This window comes from Populus alba, chromosome 5 (genome assembly GCF_005239225.2).
Source record: "Populus alba chromosome 5, ASM523922v2, whole genome shotgun sequence".
Lineage (NCBI taxonomy): Eukaryota > Viridiplantae > Streptophyta > Magnoliopsida > Malpighiales > Salicaceae > Populus > Populus alba.
This window is the reverse complement of record NC_133288.1, coordinates 1100679-1119466: the sequence shown is the minus strand read 5'-3', so window position 1 is coordinate 1119466 and position 18788 is coordinate 1100679. Positions and strand designations below refer to the sequence as shown.

The following is an 18788-nucleotide window of genomic DNA, read 5'->3' as shown; positions in this document are numbered from 1 at the left end:
TCATTAAAAAAACCCAAATCGATAATGTTTTCTTTTCCTTTGGTATCCGTTTAATCAATCTTCTGGTTTGATCCTTGATAGTGCGGTGTTTTGATGCTTGTCGATTAGCCACAATAATGTTAAATTTACAAGGACAGATCCAAGAAAAGCAATGCAGGCCTGTATTGGTGTCTGAGAGTTCAAAATAAGACCCCCTGATAAAGGCTGCAATCATTGCTTGAACCCCTGTAAAGGGGCCTTGACACATGCGGTCCACTGAAGAAGTACAACACCGTTCTTTATTTAATTCTTATGGTTTAAATCTACTAATAACATGTCATTTTGCATGCTATTTTTCCACTTGTTTTGTAAAATAGAGAAAAGAACCAGGTGAGATGAGAATATTTGATGAGGGAAAAATGGTTTTGTTTTGTTTTCTTTTATTCTTTTTTCCATCTTTACCAAGTTTATATTGTTGCCTCAAATATTCCTATTAATACTTTGTAATTCAAAAGATGGGAAGGACAGTAAGTTAATTCTAAGATAATTTTTCTTCTAAATAAATCACGATGATCCTGTTGAATGGCATTATTTATATAGTCTCAGAAGATGCATCGATATCCTTGATTTAAGACCTTGTTTGTTTGCTGAAAAATAATTTTTTTTTAAAAAAATAGTTTTTTTAAAAAGTGAATTATAAAAAGTAAATTATAGTTATGAATTGAAAAAAAATACTTTATAAAAAGTACTTTTAATTGAGATTGGTCTAATATTTATATATGTTTAGTTAAAATTGTGGTTGAAATTGAAGTTGAATAAAAAATAGTTTAATGTGTTTGATTAAACATGCTTTTTAAATTGAGGTTATAAAATAACTAAAAAGATAGATATTAATATTGATAGTTTTTAATTTAAATATTGTAAATTTAACTACCACTATTATATCATTAAATAAATAATATTTTATATCAAATATATTTTATTGTTCTATTAACTTATCTATAATTTTTTTGATGTAAATCATGGAATAAAATCATCTCTGTCTTGCGTGATCGTGTAATTTTTGTTCCTTTTTTTTTTTTTTGTAAAAGAAAGTCCTAATTGCACACTTAAAAAACTGCAAAATCACATCTTTCTTTTTATTATACTCATTTTTTTTTTCAAAACCTGAATAGGTTTGATTCACGTTATTTTAAAACTCCTTACGAAGATTTTTTGTTTGTAGATCAAGTGGTCAAGTAAACATCGGTTCTATTTGGGAATGTATTTGTACTGAAGTTAATTTATTATTATTATTTTAAATTAAATTGTTTTTTTTCAAATTATTTTAATATGTTGATATTAAAAAATTTGACTTGACCCCTTTCTTCAGCATCTAGTGTAATAACTAAAATCAAACGGCATTGCATTTGGTGTATAAACTATAAATTAAGGTGTCAAAAGTGTGATATCCCACTTTCTTCATTATTAGTCTGCAACGAACCTTCTCGTTTCCTTGTATCACTACTGGTCAAATTGAAGTTTCTCAAATTCTAAAGTTATAGTCTTAAAATTATATAGGAATTGAGAAAAAATTCTGATATTTTTTTTGAAAAGTTAGTAATTCAATAATCTAATCTTAAAACAATACTTCCTTTGTTGATATAGAAGTTTAAAACCGACCTAATCAAAAGAATTAAAAACTAAGTGAGAAAAATAATTAAAATTCAAAATTAATTAGAAAAGTAATTAAAATTATAAAAATAGAATCTTCTAGGCCTAATTTAAGAAGATCCATGTCGTGGATGTAGACTCATCTAGAGTACAATTCAATAGTCGAATATAAAATTATGATTGTTTTAGATACGTTTCATGTCTTATATTAATGCTTTGAACTATAATAGAAATATTAATATTTATAACACAAATAATAATATTTTCAATATTAATACCTTCAATTATAATAAAAATAATAATAATAATGGCACAAAAATAATAATAATAATAATAATTATTATTATTATTATTATTTTATCCTTCAAAGCAACTATATGATTTTTCTTTGAAGGTTATTATTATTATTATTATTATTATTATTATATTATATACATAAAACTAAATCATATGAGAAAAGTCATGTTCATCAAGACTCATAGCACTGTGGATTGCACATTTGATGGGGGCATTGTGTGTTGCAGCCCCACACACATACACCTGGCGCAAGGGCATTCATGCCCAGCCACAAAGAGTTCCAAGGCTATAAGGGGGAGAGGTTAAGCCCTAGGTTGCAGACACCTGGTGCTGGGGCTAGATTCGTGAATCTGCTGACCTACACGCTAGGTCGAACATGGACCCCTTTCTATTGGGTCAGGCGTCCTCACCCAAATCACTTGGGTCTAGATACGGGTCGAGCCCTTAACCCTTTTGGTTCTATCCATGGTCCCATCCCATACCCCTTGGGGTTCGGACATGGCCCCATCCCCAACACCCTTGGGTCTAACCACGGACTCAAACCCCAACCCGATTGGATCCGGACACGGACCCAACCCCCTTGGGTCAAGACAAGAACCCATCAACCACCCCCCTTGGGTCCCCACCCCACCCCACCCCACCCGACCTGACCCCCGACCCCTTTTGGTCCTGACGCGAACCCAACCTCCATGCATCCGTACTCCGAAGGACCCAAACACCAACCCCCTTGGGTCCGGACAAGGACCCAACCCCCTTTAGTATTGACACGGACAAACACAACCCCTTTAGGTCCGGACGTGAAAGGACCCAAACCCCTTGGGTCCGGCCACTGAATGACCCCAACCCCAACTTCTTTAGGTCCGGACACGAACCCATCCCCCAACCCCCTTGGGTTCGGACACGGAAGAACCCAAACCCCTTGGTTCTGGACACCGAAGGACCCAAACCCCAACCAATTTGGGTCTAGATACTGACCCAACCCCCTTGGGTTAGAAAATGAACCCATCCCCCAACCCCCTAGGTCCGGACACACCCCAATCCCCAATCCCTAACCCCCCTTGGGTCCGGACACGACCCAAACCCTAACCACTTTGGGTCGGGACACAAACCCAGCCCCCTTGGGTCCGGGCACGAATCCAAGCCTCCAAACCTTTTGGATCCAGACTCTGACCCAAACCCTAACCACATGGGGTTCGCCTACGGACCCAACCCCCTTGGGTCCAGACATGGACTGATGGGGACACCGAACCGGAAACATTATTTACGCACGTATATGATCATCAACGATGGAGGATAGCCCAAACCATTGAGAAATTGGGCTTTAACTTATGTTTTTGGGTTTTATTTGTTGGGCTTGATTTAATTAATGTTAAGTATTTTATTTAGTGGGCTATAAGCCCAACCGCTTATTCTAGTTAGGGTTTTAGTATAAATACCCTACTTTTCTAAATGTTAAGGGACTTTTGATGATTAATGAAAATTTGCAAGTTTTGCATATCTCCAATCTCCTCTCTTCCTCTTCTTTAGCTTCTTTCTTTCTCTAAAGCTTCTTTCATTTCTTGCTTTAATTCTTTTTTATTTGTTGTCCCGCGTCAAATTTGGTATCAGAGCACGGCTTTTTAATTATTCTTACAATTAATCGATCTATGTGTTATGTTTAACCCTAGATTAATCTGAAGAAAAAAAAAGTTACTGTTCATCCTCTACGCAGCCGCCGAAAGGAAAAAATCCTTGTTCAAAAACATTGTTCATCATCCACGACTGTAATCGGGTTTTCCAGCAGCGGCGCCCCTTCCATCAGCGACGTCTCAGCCAGTCACAGCGGCGCCCCTTCCATCAGCGGCGCCTCAACCAGTCACAACGGCTGACCCACCACCGAGAAGACCTGCACATCAGTCCACTCTCCACGCCACCTGCCGTCACGCCTACACTGTTCATCTTCTCCACGAGCAAGCCGCCGCCGCACAAGCATGCCACCTTTGCCAGAGGTCAGATCGGGCGTCCCCAACAACAACCAAAAACCCACAACAGCTCTCCATAGCACCTACGGCGAGAGATTTTTCGACAACAAGCCACAACAGACTCTCGGTTTCAGCAACCAAATCAGCAGCACAGACCACCAGACGCAGCCAACCACCCATCACAGCCAGCGCCGACTGGTGGTTCACCGCAGCAAAGGCAACGCAATAGATCTCCATCTGCCATCGTCCACAGTGCCATCGCCTTCAGTAGCAGCATCGGATCCACGCATCAACTGGCCCCCGTCCAGCAGTGACACCACAACCCCTTTCCTCGCACCGCCAGCCCCAAGCAGAATCACAGATCCACTTCTCTTGTGTCGCCGTCAGCAGTGGCAACGAATTATAGAAAGGATTACAGAAATCAAGGAAAAAGGAAATAGAAGCTCTTCACACAAAATAATTCACCCTGTCACGTCATCACCACATCACCTGACACGCCATCACTCAGCATGAGCAGCCATGTCATCCGCCACATCAGCATGAGCAGCCACATCACTGTCCACCACATCAGCAGACCTCACTACATCACCCTTATTGCCATGTCATCTGAGGTCCATTCGCGATTGAATTCGACGATTTGAATCTTGGTCGGTAAATTACTCTACTTTTTGGTTTGTTAATTTTACCTTTTTGGTATTGCACTTAGTATTCGAAATTATCATTAATATTACTTTTGTGCCAAAATTAAAAAAAAAAAAAAACTCACCTAGCATTTTTGTTGTTAATTATGTTCATCAACCTCTTTCATCAGTATTAGCTAATATCTTATTCAATTTAATAATTATGAGTTCTTACTTGTGACATCGTGTTTGATTAATCATTTACACTTAAGAATCTAGTATTACATGCTTACAATTTTATTAGTGTAATTTGTTCTTGATTAATCTCCACATTTATATATATAAAAAAATAGCTTTATTTTTGTATTGTGATTTTACATGCAAGAACCATTTGTGATCTCAATTCCATTTATAAGTTAGTATTGCATGCATTTGTGTCACAATCATCTAGTGTTTAAGCTTAAGTTTACACTTATTGTAGCCTCAACCTTTAGTGATACTCTTATGATCATTTCAAGGGAACTGCAAACTTAGGTGATCAACATGTTTAGAAGAATTGAGCCCCAAGAGAGTTTTCGAATAAGGCACTCACAGACCAATAAATATCACAAGAATAATCATTATGGACAAGATCACTCTGAGCGACACCAATATGACCATCATTTAGGTTACTCTAAACACGATGACTTTGATGAGCGAGTCTTAAGTCCTAACATAATAGAAGCTCCCACTTTTGACGGTCATTATGACCCTTGGATATTTGATATGTGGATTCATGATATGGATAGATTCTTTGAGTGGCCTAATTTGTCTGATAATAAGAGAGTTAGATTTGCTAAGATGAAACTCATTGATGAAGCCAAAATTTATTGGAGAGATGTTGAGGATTGCTTAGAGATGAGAGGTAAACCTCTTATAACTGATTGGATCAAAATGAAACAAAAACTTCAAGAGAAATACGTACCCCAGTCTTATAGGAATAAACTCTTAGACCAATGGAACAATCTAAAACAAGGGAATAAGTCTATCAATGAGTATATAATGCAGTTTAACGATTACATGATTAGATGTGCCATAAGAGAGAGTGAAGCCATGACTTTGCGTAGATTTTGTAAAGGCTTAAATGATGATCTTAGGAGAGAATTTGTATTTCAAGGTGTATCTACCCTTAACCAAGCTTATACCTTAGTTAAAGGCTACAAGTTGGTCATAAAGAATCAGTGGAAGAATCATCAGGACTCTTATAGTATCCCTATTAGGTCCCAATTCAGAAGTAGTGATTCTTTGTTAGATGCTCCATCCCACAGTAACTCCCAACTTTATAAGAAAGATAAAGGCAAACGAGTTGTTAATGAAGTGTCTAAGGTGAGTTCAATGGTTAAGTGTACTAATTGTCTAGGTTTTGGTCATATCTCTTTAAATTGTACCTCTAAACCTTTAGTCATCCAAAAATATAGGGATATAGGTAAAGAGGAATATTATAGTGTTGAAGTGTATGAGCCTAATCTTGAGGATTTTAGTGACCTAGATGACGAGGATGTACAAGAAGAGGGACTTAACACAATGAGCCCATATGAGCTTGAGGTTGAGGTTAAGGAAGAGTCTGATATGTCTGCTTTAATGGTGGAGGAAATTTTAAGGAACTCTTCAGTGGAATCATCTATAGAGATAAGTATGGTCTTAGAAGAGTCTCATGATATTAGTCCTCCTGAATTATCTGATTCCTCACCCCACATGCTTGGTGTCCAGCACATCATAAGTTTAGAGCAACATGTTGAGCTTCTTGACCCCTTACCACATGCACGTTATGAGGAAGATGAAGATAATCCTAGTTTACTTGATTGTGTCCATACCATATCTACACAAGTTTCAAACAATGTTTGTCTCATTCCACACCCTCAATCATTTAGTGTTCATAGTTACGAACTTGAGGAGCTGATAGAACACCTTCCCATATCTCCTCATGATAGGATGTCTAAGTTAGCTGAGTCATTACAAGGTAGAGTTCATAATTTGCATATTGAGATCATGAAACAAATTCAAGTAAGTAATGAACAATACAAATTTCGAGCTGATTTTCTTCAATATCATGATGCACTTAATGTTGGAGATTATTTCATGATACAGATTAGACCTAAACGGTGTCCTTTGGAAACCGATCATAAATTGCAAATAAGTAATGCTAAACCATTCAAAGTGTTACAAATGATTAAATCAAATAATTATGTCATTAAATTGCCATTAAACTTTGATATTAGCTCTATTTTGAACATGAAAGACCTCAGTATTTATACAATACAACCTACCCTTGATGCTCCTTTTGATACCCCTGCCTCATTATCCATATCTTTGGCACAAAAGGAACATATTAATGCTACTTTGAATGCACAAGTTGTTTTTACCAGGGATGGTGAACTTCAGCAAATCCCAGTATATGGACTCGACGACCAGATTCAGACTATACTTGGATTATCTGAGAGATATCACAATAGCTTGATCCTTATCTTTGAGAGCATTATCGGAGCTGCCTTGACCTATACTCGACGGGGTCGAGTTCTTCCAACCCCAGGAGAATTGATGGGGACACCGAATCGGAAACATTATTTACGCACGTATATGATCATCGACGATGGAGGATAGCCCAAATCATTGAGAAATTGGGCTTTAACTTATGTTTTTGGGTTTTATTTGTTGGGCTTGATTTAATTAATGTTAAGTATTTTATTTAGTGGGCTATAAGCCCAACCACTTATTCTAGTTAGGGTTTTAGTATAAATACCCTACTTTTCTAAATGTTAAGGGACTTTTGATGATTAATGAAAATTTGCAAGTTTTGCATATCTCCAATCTCCTCTCTTCCTCTTCTTTAGCTTCTTTCTTTCTCTAAAGCTTCTTTCTTTTCTTGCTTTAATTCTTTTTTATTTGTTGTCCCACGCCATGGACCCAACCCCCAACCTAGCCCCTTGGGTCCCCGCCCGACCCATCCCCCAATCCCCTTGGGTTCTCGCCCTTGGGTCCGGCCATAGACCCAACCCGCAACCCTATACTTTGAATTATAATAAAAATAATAATATTATTTTTTTAATTATAATTCTAAATATTCACATAAAAAATATTATCATTTGTATTAAAACTATTATTATTTTTATTATTAATACTATTAGTTTTATTATAATTAATATGATTAATAAAATAATTACTAATTTTTTTTAAAATGTATTATTAATATTGAAAAAATATTATTTTTTCTATTATAAATTTTTATAGTATTTTTTATGAAAATAAAAGGTGAGCCCGCCGCGTAGCGCGGACACCCAACTAGTTATATCTAAAAAAAGAACTGAATACATTATATATAAAATTTAAATTAATTAATGAGACCTTGACATTGGAGTCAAGGTAACTAGGGGACTGTGTTAAGCAAAAAGTTTTTCACTCCAAGTCAATTTAAGTAGGCCTTATTGATTGGGAGTTAATTAAAGAGATTAGATGCCACTACATCATCAAATCAAAATTATAATGTTAATGAACTCACCATTGCCATTAAGCTACATTGAGTGTAAACAATGAATTTATAAAATAGTCAAAAATGGGATGTCGTGATTTCAACAATGCCGTTTCAGAAAATTGATAGTCATGATGAAAAGAAGAATACAGAATTGTTGGTTGAAACGTGAACGTCGTGTTCTCCTGAATTGTATGGTGACGATGGTGGAACCGATGCGGTTGCATAGCACCAACCATTACTTTCCTAATGATTTCCTTGCGGAAGAAATTATGGCATGGTGGAAAACGATGCCACCCTAACAATCCAAGAGTTCAAATTCAACTTGAATAAAAGCATGATAAATGGATAATTTAGAGGAGAAAGGATCCAAGAACATCATGAAACTGGGGATTGTTCTATTTTGTTATGTAACAATCTCAACAGCTAAGAGGTTAGATTGTAGGGTCTAATTTCAAATGCAAGACTCTATTGATTCTCATCATTTTAGTAATAAAACCATGTACATTTTTATTAAATTAAGAGGAAACACAAAATTAAACAAGAAAATCTTAAGAGTTCAGAAATAAACCCACATTGTCGAACAGAAATTGATGGTCTCTTCTGCTTTTCATGGCCTTCTTGTTTTGCATATAAGGTTCGGCCATCTAAGCTTCTCACTGGGTTTTAATTTCCTGAGTTAATTTCATCATGGCTGGACTTGAATATCTCTATATATACACTAAGGCTGGATGAGCTTGTCTCTTTAGCTGGCCTTCTTAGGCTTTTGTTCTTTCAAACAATGTCAGCTCTAAGCCATTATTTTACAGAAAATGTAATTAATTTACACTTGTCATGGCTGATTGAAATCGTGGAAGAAAAAACTAGAGGAAAGATAACCGATTTACCCCCAACGAAGAACAATGCAGAGGAATTTCAAAGGGGAAAAAAAGATAGCCGTTTTCACCAGTGTGCTCATTTCTTCTCCTCTTCATAGTCGCACGGTAAAAATACTATTTTGACAACTTTCATTTTTGAACAAAAATCAAACATTACTTTAAACCAAATGCTCTGATACCAGTTATTGGGGGAATCCGACCAGTGATGTTCTGATTATTGCTCATTGGAAGCTTAGCACACTGACACAATATTTAACGTGGTTCGGCAAATTATCTACATCCATAGGAGAAGTCAATATTATTAGAGATAGATAAAGAAGGGTTTACAACACAAATACATGGAGGAGGAGGCTCCCTCAAACTAAACTCACATTGCTCTCACACACTACTGCACATGACAGCCACTCCACTTTCTCTCCTCTTCTCTCTTGTTCTTCTACTGCACTCTCACTCTCTCAACCTTTGCTCTCCAATAATACCTCTATTTATAGGCATCAATGGTAAGCTTCTCCAACACATTTTTCAACATGAAGGGGACAAGAAAGCCATAAAAAATTGCATCAATTATGCCACAAAATGTGCTTCCACTTTGTACCAAGTGGGGTGATGAGTTGTGTCGCACGTGTGCGGCGTCGCGATGAAAACATTCACTCTCAAATCATGTATCTAATACGGAAAATGTGGAGAGACAAGGAACTCTTATCTTTTATTAGTAGAAAAAATAGAATGAGAGTCACCACCTAGTATTTTGATCACTAGAAACCCTAACTGGTCTCAGAGATCGGGTACGGAGACTGGTTGCGTAAATGAAAGGTATTAGTACTCCAAATACTCCCTATCTAAGGTAAGCTGCATTGTTTTATTGTCTTATAAAATCTAAGGTCTTGTCATGTTTTCTAGGTGTTGTTCCGTCTATGGTTTAAGAAAATTCCTCCTCGGTAAAGAGATCCTTATCTTATCGGGTAATTCTGACGTTAACAAAAGAATTTAATATCCAGAATATGTATTACGTATAAGGTCGTAACCCCATATATTAAAAGAAAACAAAATATTTTTTTTGGAATTTTGAAATATTGACCTATTTCTCGTGACTTTAATAAACTAGTTATTAAAGCCAAAATACATGTTAATACATATTTTTTGAAATTTCCTTTGTTGTATGAAAATACAATATGATTTTTTTTTATTATTATTATTTAGAGACTTGACCATATGCATAAAAATACATTTTTATTTTATTTTTTGCAATGTTTTGACGAAAACCAGGTATTTTAATACCAAATTTATATCTTTATAATATAAAAATACAAACCAATATTGATCAAAATATAGTAAAAAGATTTGGAAAATCCTAGATTTTTGGAATAATTTTTTTTAAGAATTTTTTTGGCTAGGCCCGGCCCGGCCCATACAGCTGGGCTGGACCTAGCTAGTGACTAGCCCCAACCGCCCATATATGCACGCGTAATATTTTACACGTGCATGAACAGACAGTGTGAAGGTAATTAAATTACCTTCGCACTATTCATCATCCTTGTTGCAGATAGCAAGAATTTACAAAAAACAACAGGATGTTGCACCTGCTTATTTGCTGTTATTGGCTTCCTTATGTTTTCTTTTTGTTTTTTACATACTAACATGCATCATTTCATTTGCAGGAACTGAGAAGGGCAGCGAACATACCTGGTTTTGAGAAGGTGAAGATGATGGTGGTGTTCTGTTCTCTGCTTCACTATGTCCTTTGCTTCCATTCGGTTTGCTTCTTTTTCTCCTTCCTCTTCTCTCCCTTATGTTTTCTCACTATTTCTCCACTCTCTCAGTTTTTTTTACGCTCTTCTAAGCTGTCTCCCTCCTGTTGTTCTCCTCACTGTCACCTATCCTCTCTCGTTTTTTCTTCTGTCGTTCCTCCCCCTGGTGCAGTACATCCTCTGGCTTTTAGAGCCACAGGATGCAAGAGTTTTCCTTTGCAGGGACGAAGTAACGGACGGAGAGATATTAGTCGTGGAACATGGCCCCTTGATCACCGCCTTCGCTGCTGCAACCGTTTCTCCGCCAGCTGCCATGTAACGTCTTCTGAAGAAAACAGTGAGCAGTGTTGAGTAAAACGGCGCCGTTTTGCAATTTTAAATAATATTTCCGATTTGATCCTTGGATTTTTTTGTAATTTTGTAATCAAGCCCCCGGGAACAATTATAATTAGACCCCTTGAGTTTAGCGCCTTTTCCAATTTAGTCCTTGGTTTTGGATTGTTTCAATTAAGTCCCTAATTGGCCATCAAACTTCAATAGTTATGCAATTAAACCCCTGATTTGACCAAATAAACTCTTCAAAATTATAATTGGATCCTAGAACTTTAATTTCTTCCAATCAAAGCCTAAATTGACTTAAAAAAATTAATTTTTATAAATTCAATTAAACCTTGAATAAAATTTAATTGAGTCCATAAACATCTGATTTTGAACTTTTATTTCTCAAATTGATTTTTTCTTGTCCCTAGAGCTCTCATTAGTTAAAAAATATACTGTCAAAATTTAAATTCTTGTATTTTTAAACCTCCTCAACCAATTTCTTGCCATTTTATGGGTGAATCAACGTCTTTTTCTCAATTTTTTGGATTCCTTCCAAATATATATTTTTAGATGTGTATTTTTTTTGTATTTTTATTTTTATTTTTTCATTTTTTATGTGAAAACTTAAAAATGGATAACAACAAGTTGTTGCACTTGTATAAAGTGAAAGTGAGGTATTTGCCACAATAATAACAATATCCTAACAGTCTTCTCATAATCCTTTTCCAAACAACCCCTGTTAGAGCATCATTAAAGTTTTGATTTGTACCATCATCAAAAAATGACTGTCATCATCATCAATGTATTTCCATTTCAATTAATTCTTTATATTATCAGGAAGCAGAACATAAAATAATGGGTGAAGATATTTTAGCTGATAATGGGTGAAGGGAAATTTTTTTCTAATTGAAAACGACTTGTCAGTTTTAGAAAATGCATGCAGGACCCAGTTTAATTTCAATTTCTCATACTCTCGTTAATGCAAGTTTGGACAGCTTGGGGATGTGTCGTCCAGCTGGTATCCTTTTTTGTCAGCATTTGATGTCAGTAACAACCATTTAGCAGGTTTTGCTGCCGAGGTGGATAGGAAATTTAATTATCAGTTATCGAGGCAATTGAATAAAAGCACGATAAATGGATAATTTAGAGGAGAAAGGATCCAAGAACATCATGAAACAGGGGATTGTTCTATTTTGTTATGTAACAATCTCAACAGCTAATTAAGAGGTTAGATTGTAGGGTCTAATTTCAAATGAAAGACTCTATTGATTCTCATCATTATAGTAATAAAACCATGTACATTTTTATTAAATTAAGAGGAAACACAAAATTAAACAAGAAAATCTTAAGAGTTCAGAAATAAATCTAACATTGTGGAACGGATTGTGAGCATGCAAACCCAGATTTGGTGGAAGATAGAAATATGAAGAGAGAGCACAAATTGATGGTCTCTTCTGCTTTTCATGGCCTCCTTGTTTCGCATATAAGGTTCGGCCATCTAAGCCTTTCATGGGGTTTGAATTTCCTGGCCTCCTGAGTTAATTTCATCTAACCCATATAAGGCTAGGCTTGAATATTTCTATATATACACTTAAGGCTGGATGAGCTTGTCTACTTAGCAAGCCTTCTTAATTAGGCTCTCGTGCTGCCAAACTATGTCATCTGAATGAAATCATTGCATACTTGCTTTCAAGAAGAGTTTTTTCCAGTTGGATTACTCTCACATTGCAACAGCATTAATCAATCATGGCACCCAAAACTATGGGATTACTCTCACATTGGTAGCATAGTTACCAAACTCAGTTGAAATGGTGATCGGTACACTGACTTTAAGTCATGGCTACCTCTTCTTCTTTTTTTTGTTACGAAAAAATAAGTAAAGCGTATATCTATGGGATTCAGTTACGAAAGATAACCGATTGATCCCCAACAAAGACGAATGCTTTATGATGCAGTTCATCTAAAGATAAACCTAATCTGAATTAATTGTTCGGTCTCCTTAAAAGCGAAATAACTTTGCCAGGTTTCCTCCCAGTGACATTACATTATTAAAGTTAAAAAAGCTGAAGCACAATTCAAAGACAATCAAGAGATCATCAACTATTGTCCTCTTCAAAATTTTCCTGCTCCCTATATAGAGAATGTCTGATTAATTTCATTAAATATGCATGATTCCAATGTATGTTAGTTAAACTGTTTTTTATTTGAGAAAATACAATACTGCAAACTATTTCTTATGAATAAATCCCGTATTACAAGAAGCCAAGAATTGGTTGGTTGCTCAGCACAACATAACTGATACAAACAATTACTGATACAAGCACAAGGACAAACACAAGTCACATCAAAACAGAAAGGCTAAGCAACAAGAACACTTCCACAGAACACTTCTCACAGGGAAATTGCTAAACATGCAGTGAGCAACCATTGATTTGGAATGCGACTGCTTCTCCACAGAGGATTACAACAAATTCAGAAAGCAGCCCACACGCTCCTGATAAGATCTAATCACCTTCTGAATCTGGACAACTTGGGAAAGTTAATAGCCAAAAAGCAGTAGCAAGTGTCAATGCATTCTTCAATGAAGTAAAACCACCTGCGTCGCCAATGCGGATTTATGCACAGTACTGCTGCAATTGTCAACACCACAATTATGTAACACACACCAAAGCTGGCATAGAAACTGTCCATGTCTATTAATCCATCATCTCCATTGGAATCGTTAGGCACTCTCGCTGATGGTGATTCTGTTTTGTCGCAACTGTTTTGCAATGGAGGTCCACAAAGAAGAGGATTCCCTTTATAACTGCTCTCATCAAAGGTAGCAAATTGATATTTCATCTCCGGTGTTCTTCCTGACAAATTATTGTACGACACGTTGAAAACTTCTAGAAATTTCAGTTCAACGAGTTGTTCTGGAATTCTCCCATTCAAGTTGTTGTGTGAAAGATCCAAGCTCTCTATCTGCTTCAGATTGAAGAAAGATGGAGGGATCAACCCATTGAGATTATTTTGTGACAGATTTAGAGAATATATCCCACTTAAGTTTCCCCATTCTGTCGGGATTTCTCCAGTGAATCTGTTACAAGAAAGATCCATAACAGACATGTAACGAAGGATATCGCCTTCGTAAGTGTAGAAATTTTTCTTTGCTGTAAGCTCTACAGATATTTTTACACTGATCTCTTGCCATGAAATTTTGTCATGAAGAGAAAATGCTCTCCCCCCTATGGATGCAAATATTTCTTCCCAACTTCCATAATCCGATCTCGTATGAGGGGGATCCAAAGTTTTTTCATCCGATGCCGTAAAATTTAAATTTCTCAAACATAAGGGTAACAGACCAGAAAAATTATTTTCTGAAATATCCAATATGCTTAATTTCCTTAACGAGCATAACTGATGAGGAAGTTTCCCATTGAATTGATTAGATTTGAGAACAAAAATGCTCAATTTCGAAAGGCTATCAATCCAATTTGGAATTGGCCCAGTTAAGTTGTTATCGCCGAGATCTAATGTCACCAACGAAGAGAGACTATAAAAATCATATGGCAGTGGACCGCTCAATCTATTTCCGTATAGGTGGACATAGCGTAAATATGGTGTATAGAAGCCCAACGGAAATAGCCCAGACAGATTGTTTTCAGAAAGATCTAAAAATTCAAGCCCAGAAGAATTGAAATATTCTATTGGAATGGTACCTTCAAAATGATTTCTGGACAAATCAATTCCCTGCAAGAATATTGAAAAGTTCCCTATTCCCCTTGGAAGCATGCCTGACAAAAGATTGTTACTGATATCCAACCACAAAAGTGATGATTCAAGAGAAAAAGTACCTGGAACTTCTCCTACAAATGTGTTTCTATCTAGAAGGAGGTAAAGTAGGGAAGTCATGTTGAACACAGATGGTGGTAATCGCCCACTGAAGTTGTTGTTGGACAGCTTCAAAAACAACAACGAGGAGCCTACTGTTGGCAAATTATGCTCAAGCAGTTCACAAGACATATGATTGTTGGAAAGATCCAAGTATTCAAGAGAGCTCATATTCCCAAAACAAGGAGGAATACAACCTGTGAGGCTGTTGTTAGCCATCATGAAGTTCTTCAAACGTGGAAAAATCGAACATATGTTCCTTGGAACTTGACCATGTATGCTGTTGCCAGACATATCTACTGTCTGAAGGTTGGGTGTTGGATGTTGTGGCAGCTGCAAAGGACCACCTATAGATGAGGTGTCTCTCAAATATAGTCGATTTAACTTTGTATTATTCTCAAACAGCCAAGATGGGAAAGGTTCTCCAACGAATTTGTTGTGGGATAGATCAACAAACACCAAATCATGTTGGCTCTGGAGGAAGTTTGGAAATCCCTCGAGTGGTTTTGGAGTACAGTTTGAAGCACTAAAAACACGAAGCTGGAACTTTGGAACTAAAGGCTGAAAACTAGGTGTAGCTATTAGCTCATTGTTATCGCATTCAAAGAACTTGAGGTTGGAGAGGTTCATAAATGAACCAAATGATATTGGAACTTGAAAGTAGTTATTTGAAACTGAGAGGAATTCAAGTTGCGTAAGATGGGAAAGGTGACCAGAGGCAATATTGCCCTCCAATTGGTTGTAAGATAAATCCAAGATTTGTAGAGATGATAGATTTCCCAAACAAGGAGGGAGTATGCCCTTTAGATTGTTTACTGGGAGATATAGTTGTTCAAGATTCTTCAGTTTACACCAGCCTGTAAAAATATATCCATATATATTAGAGATTGATTATTTAGATTATTTATATCCATAATTTAATAATTTATATCCATAATTTTTTTAATTCAAAGTTTTCTATGAACGAGAAATTTTAGAAATTAAGAAACCCTATATGTTATTCTTTGCTAAATAAAGCGTAAAGTTAGGAGTAAGCCTTCAATTAATACCAACCTATACAATTTCTATGGAAATAGTCAAAATATATAGTGTTGAAAGAATCTTGAGCGGATGGAGAGTTGTTAATTTACCTTGAGCGGGTAAGGTGCCATTGAGGTCACAGTAACTAACAGACAATACTTTAAGAGTAGGCAATGCTCCGATGTTCTGAAGAAAGTTTAATGGGAGAGAAGTATCATCTAGAAACAAATATTCAAGGGTGCTCGAATTGAAGAAAATCCCTGTGAAAAAGAAAAAAGAAAAGGTATGATGAAAATAGTGGTAGTACAGAATAGTCATTCCTTTCAATATTATTTATTAAGATTTTAAGAAACTAAACACTGATTAACCAGTATCCTTGAGAGAAAGGGTCTTGAGGGATGGTTGTATGCCTTAATTAAGTTGTTAAGAGGAGAATGATTCTGTTATTTCTTGCGTGCGCAATCCTCCTACCATTATATATATACTTCCCCCACATGCATTACACGATTTATTATATTGTTAACTAACTCTAACAGACTCTTAACAACTTCTAACACGTGTCCATGCATCTGCCAACTACCCTAAATTTAAGACTGGGAAATTTTAGAGATTGTGAAACTCTAGATTTTATCCTTTTCTATACGTAACATTAGGAGTAAACTTCTAGTTTAATAAAACATAGATATAACACAAATATCTAATGAATAACTATTATTTGGATTTCAATACTCTTATAATTGTTCATTTGTAGAATTACCTTGGGCAGGTAAGGTGCTATTGAAGTCAACTCCGGTCAAGGATAGGACTTTAAGAGTAGACAAGGGTCCAATGTTCCTTAGAAAGCTTGCTGGGAGAGAAGAATCATCGAGGACCACTACTTCAAGGCTAGACGAATTAGACAACCCTGTGGAACAGATCAGATAAATCCATCTATATATTATAAATATCATATTGTTTTAGGCACCAAAACTGTCACTGACCTTTCCCAACGTGTTGAAATGTACTAAAAGGTGCATATAAGGTCTTGAGGGATGGCAACGCTCCCAATGAATCTATCAAAATGCTTTCCATGAAGTTAGTTGAACCCAGATACAAGGTTTCTAATTTCCTTAAACCTGTGTGATAGAGAGAACAATCAATAATAATTATTTACAATATTTAAATAATTTATAATGTTAGAGTTAATATACAAGACATAGCTTAAGTTTTTAAATTAAAATAATTTTTAATGTGATATTAAATTTTTATTAATTAAATATTCACCTTCATTTATTTTAAAAATAAATTAAGAAATTGAACAAAAGTTAATAGCGTGTATATGTAAGTTTCAAATTATTTCACTCGGTAAAGAATTAATTATATAAAGCCTTTTTAAGGCTTCATCCAAACAATTACTTAAAGGTTAATACACATGTAATTATAATGCCATCCGAGGTAGGAATGATTTACAACTTTACCATTGAGACCAGTTGATCCTGTGAACATGTTGCCTGATAGATCTAGAGATTTGAGAGTTGAAAATTCACTGAGAGATGATAAAATGTTGTCGTTCAATTTATTGGAACATAGATAAAGTTCCTCCAAATTCCTCAACCCTGAAGCTAGCACTTGAAAACCTGAAAGAAAATTGTTGGAAGCAAAGAAATTAACAGATATATTTATATATATAAAATTCAATGAAATATAAATTTGTGTGTTAATTTTTTGACATTATATCAATATTTTAATAACCAAATATTCATGAATTCTAACATATCACCTCCATTCCTTTAATAAAATTTTAAAAATTGAACAAAAGTTAATGGTTAATACACATCTATTTATTAGACAAGTTCACTAAAGAATAAATTAAACCTCACTAGGGAACACCATCCGAGGTAGGAATGATTTACAACTTTACCATTGAAACCAGTTGATTCTGTGAATTTATTGTCTGATAGATCTAGAGATTTGAGAGTTGAAAATCCACTGAGAGATGATAAAATGTTATCATTAAATTTATTGGAACTCAGATGAAGTTCCTTCAAATTCCTCAATCCTGATGTTAGGACTTGAAAACCTGAAAGAAGATTGTCAGAGGCAAAGACAATTAACAGATTTATATATCAACCATCCTAATATCCATAAAGATTCAATGTAAAGTTACTTGAAATATAATTAACTTTATGTGTTAACTAAAAAAAAATTGAAAGCATAGAACCTTGGTTCTTTAAGCCACCAACTAATTGATTGTCGCTCAAGTCGAGAATCTCCAGTTCTTTGAAAGGCAGAAACAAAGACGCATTGAGATACAAGTCTTCAACTGCATAATTTATGAAAGAAAGACGTAGTACGATCACTCGGTTTGTGGTGTTGTCACACACAACCCTATAATAATCCCAGTTACAGCAATTAAAATGCTCTTTATCCCAACCATCTAGCTGATCATAGGACCCAGGTGCACCTGCATGATTGAACCAAGCTTTTATCTCTAACAGACTAATTCTCTCTTCCTCCACACAACAATGGCTCCGGTCGTTGACGAAGGCCATTGCCATGAGCAGCATCCACACCCACATTTGCCTCATCTTCATATTAACTCTCCTACTTGACCACATACAAAAGCAAGCAAGCTGTCTCTTATATACTATTTAATTTGTCCTCTTCATGCATTTGATCGGACAGTGACAATTATCTGTATCATTGAATTTTCTATGCTGAATTAATTATCCAAGGGAGACTTGGGCTGCATTGAATGAGTCTTCACGGACAGTGCTAGCCAGGGGCCCGCACCACGGCACAGATCGCTCGGTTTGTGGTTTTGGATTAGAGGAATGTAAAGAGAAAGATTATAGACAATGCTTCAAAGGCTAATTTGAATAGACGAGAGTTGTTCCTTATGTTTACAATGATAGAGAGTCTATATAAGGAATGTTAAAACGTTTATGCTAAGT

General features: G+C 35.8%; 1 protein-coding gene across 2 annotated transcripts; it reads right to left on the bottom strand.

The window, feature by feature from the left end:
• Positions 1–13301: 13301 nt before the first annotated feature.
• Positions 13302–18442, bottom strand: LOC118034996 (cuscuta receptor 1). Of its 2 annotated transcripts, XM_035040475.2 has the most exons (7): positions 18056–18442; positions 17756–17914; positions 17313–17471; positions 16836–16970; positions 16613–16759; positions 15966–16115; positions 13302–15692 (listed from the first exon to the last, which is right to left on the bottom strand). In XM_035040475.2, the coding sequence occupies exons 1-7, from the start codon at positions 18426–18428 to the stop codon at positions 13471–13473; spliced, it is 3345 nt and encodes a 1114-aa protein (XP_034896366.1). In that variant the 5' UTR covers positions 18429–18442; the 3' UTR covers positions 13302–13470. The 2 variants fall into 2 exon arrangements, with proteins under 2 accessions (XP_034896366.1, XP_034896367.1); XM_035040476.2 differs by lacking the exon at positions 17756–17914.
• Between the last annotated feature and the right edge of the window lie 346 nt (positions 18443–18788).